The following is a 6,479-nucleotide window of genomic DNA, read 5'->3' on the forward strand; positions in this document are numbered from 1 at the left end:
TAATGTAACAAATGTTCTTTTACACTGTTACCTAGTATACCTACTGAAAGTAACATACGTAAATAAAAGGCAAAAAAATGTGGCCTACCATTGATACATATTATATAGATTTATTATACTGTATTTTCAATGATACCTATTTAAGATATGTATGAAAACGAAAGTAAAAATGAACTGGGGCTTTGTTTTAAAGGCTATTTATACAGTAGCAATGTTTTTTTTATCCATTACATTAAACTGAAAGTAACATACTGTTACGAAATAATAACGTAGTGAGTAAGAATTAGTTTGAGAGAGTGGGGGGGAGAGCGGGAGTTAGAGACGGGGATAGTTAGAGGTGTGTGTGTGTGTGTGTGTGTGTGTGTGTGTGTGTGTGTGTGTGTGTGTGTGTGTGTGTGTGTGTGTGTGCTGCTCACCAAGCTGCCAGTTATGTAATTTAAATGATCGACAGTTACCTAGCAAAGTCCTGTCTAATTAATGCACATTACTAACTATCTATCTATCTATTGCCAGACGCCTCAATCCCGTTTGGGGTGGCCACAAACAAATCGCCTCCAAGTCGCCCTGTCCCCCGCCATTTCACTGCCCCGCTCCCAACTCACACCCCCCTCTCATATACCTCTCCACCCCATCCCTCCATCTCATCCTCGGCCTCCCCCTCCCTCTTCCCCCCTCCACCTCGCTCACATACACTCTCTTCGTCAGTCTTTCACCCTCCATCCTCTCCACATGGCCAAACCACCTCAGTGTGTTCCTCATAACGCTTCCTATCACATCCACATCCACACCACAACGCTCCTTTATATCCTCATTCGTCAGCCTGTCTCTCCACGTGACTCCACAGGCTCCTCTTAAATAACTCATTTCCACTGCTCTCACTCTTGACTTGTGTCCTTCCAACAATGTCCAAGCTTCACTTCCGTACGTTAGAGTTGGTATCACAATACTGTCATGTAGTAACTTTTTCACTTCCATGCTAACTTCCCTGTTTCTTATCACTGCTTTCAAGGAACCAGCAACCTTTCTTCCCTGCTGTACCCTTTCAAGCACTTCACCCTCCAAACCTCCATCCTTACTCATCACACTACCCAAATACTTAAACGTACTCACATTTTCCAATTCCTCACCATCTAACCTCGTTGTACATTCACTAACTTCACCTCTCTCAAAGACCATCACTTTACTCTTCCCTACATTCACCTTTAGGTTCCGTTTCTTACATACTCTCTCAAACTCATCCACCAAGCCTTGCAGCTCCCCTTCGTCTTCACTCAACAACACAGTATCATCTGCAAACAACAGTACAGGGAGTTTCCAAACACTATCCTCTCTCACCAGGGCCACTCCAACATCCACTACCCTACCTTGTACCTCTTTTATTACCCCATCCATGTACAGATTGAACAACCATGGAGACATGGAGACATTACTAACACATAATAATTAATAAATTACTGATGTAATGTAGAACAAACATCATTGACAGAACTGACGAAAGTATTATTTTTCATCATTACTAAATACAACAAACCGTCGGCATATCTGTATGTACCGGTACTCACCGACTCTGGACCTGTATTCGTCGCGTGAGTAGCGAGGAGCACGGTAACACATGAGTACGGCCAAAAAGTAGCAGCGCTCTCAGTTCCGCTGCTAACTAAAAAAAGGAATGGTGTTACCACCATCACTATAAAATAGTAGTGGTGCTATGTAGCGCCGCTACTAATAGCGGTGCTATTCCCAGCTTTACTCACACTAGTGTAGTGTCACTGGACAATCAAATAGCTCACTGCCACTGACTTTGTCATAAAAACCATGGGCAGAAAAGAGAGAGAGAGAGTATGCAAGGCTGCAGGCTATCAATAAGCCCCCTAGAACAACAACAGGATAATTATTGGGAGATATGTTTGGTGGAGGAGTAGTAAGCCGTATCCACAAATTACTTTTCTTATGAGTATTAAAAATGCTCAAGCATGCATCTTGAAGGCCTCAGGCCCACAGATATGGGTAGGTGGTACTTCACCACAAAAAAGAATCAATATTTTATCAATGATTGATAATCACAGCTATCAGCTAAAATCATACCAAACAGACCAGTATCAAATCAGTGGAGCATCATGCAGGCCTTCCTATTTAAGTTGGTGATGAATTCCAATATATCTTTTTATATAAAAATGGTATTGTAAATTGTGGGAAATGGCAAATTAGACTTAATGGTAGCAATGGAACATTTAATGGTCAATTTTTGTCATATACTGCAGGCTTAACAGCATACATGAGCTTTTACATGAGGTGATTTACAACAAGGACTTACTATAATGCAATTACCAAATGTAACTGTGTATTTATAGTGAAAAACTGACCTCTGGAATCCCCCGGACAGGAGGGATAACTGTAGGCCTGATCTGAGGTGCAGTTAGTCTCATACCCCCAGCACACACCACGCCGCAAGTGTACCTGCAATGAAGACCATTTTACTAAGAAACATCAAACAAATAATGATAACTGACCGAATAACACTTACTCTACCTACAGACAGATACCTTAATTCCATAAGGGGTAGCCACAAACGAATCATCTCCATGTCACCCTGTCCCCCGCCATTACGCTGCCCTCCCTGCCCCACTTCACATCTGCCTCCCTCATGGTGACATGTGAGGTGTATGGTATGTAGGAGGACGGCTGGGCCTTCAAAGCAGGCCGTGAAGCCTATGCCCAGAGTCGGACACACACAAAAATATATATATATATATATATATATATATATATATATATATATATACCCGGTATATATATATATATACAGTATATATAAGTGGTAGGTGGTGGTGACCATCATTCACTCACTTGATGTAGTGCTGCCTACTTCTTCCTTAGCCTTTATCATTTTTTTTCTGTGCCTGTCCTCCTCTCTTCCTATTTCTCCCATCTTTCCTGTCACTTCTTATTGCTTTTCTTTCCGTTACAGGTGGCTTTACATTGAGTGACAAGCCAAATGGTTTCCTGTAAGCCAAGAAACCATTTACAACGCTGGGTGGTAACCATATAACCAAACCATACGTGCTCCCTACGTGTCAACAAGTGGGTTGGTGGAGGGTTAGTGCCCCTCCCTGTAAAACAAATAACTCAAAGTCAAATGGGCACCCCGTACGGGATTATGGCGTCTGGCAAAAGAAAGAAGAAAGAACTCTACACTCCATTCCTCCTTCTCATCCTCGGTCTACCCTTCTAACCTTACTACCACTGCCAAACATGAGGTGGGCACTGTGGTTGTTACTGTAGCTCCAGGCACTGCTGAACAAGAGCTTGGTGGACTGCAGGCTGAAGCTGCCTTTCTCCTACACTCCACCTTCCTCTTTGGGAGTGACTGGGAGATGGGTGAAGGACATTTATATAACAGGACAGAAGAGCCATCAGTTACATCAGTGCCACCACAAGAGGGCATACTTCTCCAGCACCAATGATAGTAGTAGTAGTAGTAGTAGTAGTAACAGTAGTAGGGTGGTGGTGGTGGTGGTGGTGGTGGTGGTAATAGTAGTAAAAATAATATACTGGGTAACACTAATAATACCAATCTATCTATCTATCTATCTATTGCCAGACGCCATAATCCTGTAAGGGGTGGCCATTTGACTTTGAGTTAGTTGTTTTACGGGGAGGGGCACTAACTCTCCACCAACCCAGTTGTTGACACGAGGGAAGCACGTATGGTTTGGTTATATGGTTACCACCCAGCGCTGTAAATGGTTTCTTGGCTTACAGGAAACCATTTGGCTTGTCACTCAATGTAAACCCATCTGTAAAGGAAAGAAAAGCAATAAGAAGTGACAGGAAAGATGGGAGAAATAGGAAGAGAGGAGGGCAGGCACAGAAAAAGAATGATAAAGGCTAAGGAAGAAGTAGGTAGCACTACATCAAGTGAGTGGATGATGGTGAGAAATAGGAAGAGAGGAGGACAGGCACAGAAAAAGAATGATAAAGGCTAAGGAAGAAGCAGGCAGCACTACATCAAGTGAGTGGATGATGGTGAGAAATAGGAAGAGAGGAGGGCAGGCACAGAAAAAGAATGATAAAGGCTAAGGAAGAAGTAGGCAGCACTACATCAAGTGAGTGGATGATGGTGAGAAATAGGAAGAGAGGAGGGCAGGCACAGAAAAAGAATGATAAAGGCTAAGGAAGAAGTAGGCAGCACTACATCAAGTGAGTGGATGATGGTGAGAAACAGGGAGAGAGGAGGGCAGGCACAGAAAAAGAATGATAAAGGCTAAGGAAGAAGTAGGCAGCACTACATCAAGTGAGTGGATGATGGTGAGAAATAGGAAGAGAGGAGGACAGGCACAGAAAAAGAATGATAAAGGCTAAGGAAGAAGTAGGCAGCACTACATCAAGTGAGTGGATGATGGTGAGAAATAGGAAGAGAGGAGGGCAGGCACAGAAAAAGAATGATAAAGGCTAAGGAAGAAGTAGGCAGCACTACATCAAGTGAGTGGATGATGGTGAGAAATAGGAAGAGAGGAGGGCAGGCACAGAAAAAGAATGATAAAGGCTAAGGAAGAAGTAGGCAGCACTACATCAAGTGCGTGGATGATGGTCACCACCGCCTGCCGCTATAATAATAAAAATAAAAATAATAATCCATTCATCATCCAATACTACGTTGTCCCATGAAGAGCGTAGGAGCTTGGGGCTAGGCAAGTTGGTCCTGACATTTAAGATGAGAGTGATGATAATGATAATAATAATAATAATAATAATAATAATAGTATCTGTTCATTTCAGACTACAAAAATGGATAGAAAAAAAAAAAATATTTGAGGGTATGTAAGGAAGCTGCCTCCAACAGTCTCTCCAGCCAGATACATTATTTACCGATGATGTTGCCAATGGGATGTGTTGGTGCATTAAATATACTCATGGGTATGCAGTTTAGAAGCCATTCAAACCTAAATGAAACCTGACGATCCAACCCAACCTAATCTAACTGAACCTAGCTGAGCCAATCTAGGGAGCTTTGCCCTCCCCAAATCCTCCATGATTTTAACCATCTACGACTGCCACCTGATCAAACATTGAAAACCCCTGAATGCTGATCAGGCCAAATCCTTATCTCAGTCCTAACTTACAAAACCTAAACCAGTCAATGATAATCCAACCTCAACTATCCTAACCTAATCAATCCATATTCACAAAACCTAACACATTAGTGACAAACTTGAAACTGTGTCAAAAGATGTGCATCAGGAAAATTTGTCAGCAAAGTTTAGCTCTTGGTGGTAACCTCATCAGAGCAAAGGTGTGATATAGTAAATCTACCTATTTCACTGGTAATGTAAAAAAGGCCCAATGTTTGTGGTACAGTAATCTATGAAAACCTGATAAATATCCTGTGAAAGGCCCATTTCAATATGAAATCGGGAAGACTTGTATCTGTGTATAACAATAATAATAATAATAATCTAGCTATCTACTGCCAGACACCACAATCCCATAAAGGGTGGCCATTTGACACTGAGTTAGTTGTTTTACAGGGAGGGGCACCAACCCACTTGTTGACACGTAGGGAGCACGTATGGTTTGGTTATATGGTTACCACCCAGCGTTGTAAATGGTTTCTTGGCTTACAGGAAACCATTTGGCTTGTCACTCAATGTAAAGCCACCTGTAAAGGAAAGATAAGCAATAAGAAGTGACAGGAAAGATGGGAGAAATAGGAAGAGAGGAGGGCAGGCACAGAAAAAGAATGATAAAAGCTAAGGAAGTAGGCAGCACTACATCATGTGAGTGGATGATGGTCGCCACCACCTACCACAATAATAATAATGATAATAGTAATAATAATATTAATAATGCTTATGACCAGAACTAACCTTGTAAGGACAGTTGGGGTCCTGGTGACACTCATCCGCCAGTGTTGGGTTAGAGTTGAAAAAGAAAGGTAAATGTTGTGGGTGAAGGTTGACATCGTCCCATCTTCTGGCCGTACCTTCACCTGCCACCACAACTGATATCGCCGCCACCACCAGCTGTACTGTTTTTCTGGCCATCCCTTTCCACTGTCACCTGTGTGTGGAACTGACAGCCATTAAATTGCTGAATCCATTACTCTGGAACACCAATGAATAATATGACTTCAGACTTTTATACAGCAATTTTGGAAAATGTTTACCCCTGTTTGGTTAAATCTGGTAGTTTCACTGGAGTGGCACAGCCTACAAGGATGCCTCCCAATCTGCAAGACCCAGAAGTAGGTCCTAAATATAGTTTTAAAAGAAAAAGGTGCCACAGCCTGGTACATGCCTCAGCAACTTTCTCTAACAGTAACGCCTACACAACTGGAAGGCAAACCGGCAAAACAAAACGGGTTTAAGCAAGAAATAAAATTGAGCTCACACCTGTCGCAATACATTTACAAATGACAGGAATGGAGGATGAAACTGGTGGCATTCGAGATCCACGGCGCTTCTGTCACTCCAAATAAT

General features: G+C 42.3%; 1 protein-coding gene across 1 annotated transcript in view; it reads right to left on the minus strand.

Moving 5' to 3' along the window:
* The window catches only part of Eogt (EGF-domain O-GlcNAc transferase), a 28,663-nt gene extending 22,610 nt beyond the window's left edge, over positions 1-6,053 (minus strand). Inside the window, exons 1-2 of the mRNA XM_080285129.1 lie at positions 5,868-6,053; positions 2,364-2,457 (exon numbers count right to left, since the gene is read on the minus strand). Of these exons, the coding sequence (XP_080141255.1) occupies positions 2,364-2,457; positions 5,868-6,044 (271 nt within the window). The 5' untranslated portion in view covers positions 6,045-6,053. The remainder of the gene's footprint in view (positions 1-2,363; positions 2,458-5,867) is intronic.
* Between the last annotated feature and the right edge of the window lie 426 nt (positions 6,054-6,479).

This window comes from Coenobita brevimanus, chromosome 104 (assembly GCF_032717465.1).
Source record: "Coenobita brevimanus isolate Jiangsu-jjx chromosome 104, ASM3271746v2, whole genome shotgun sequence".
In the NCBI taxonomy this organism is placed as follows: Eukaryota; Metazoa; Arthropoda; class Malacostraca; order Decapoda; family Coenobitidae; genus Coenobita; species Coenobita brevimanus.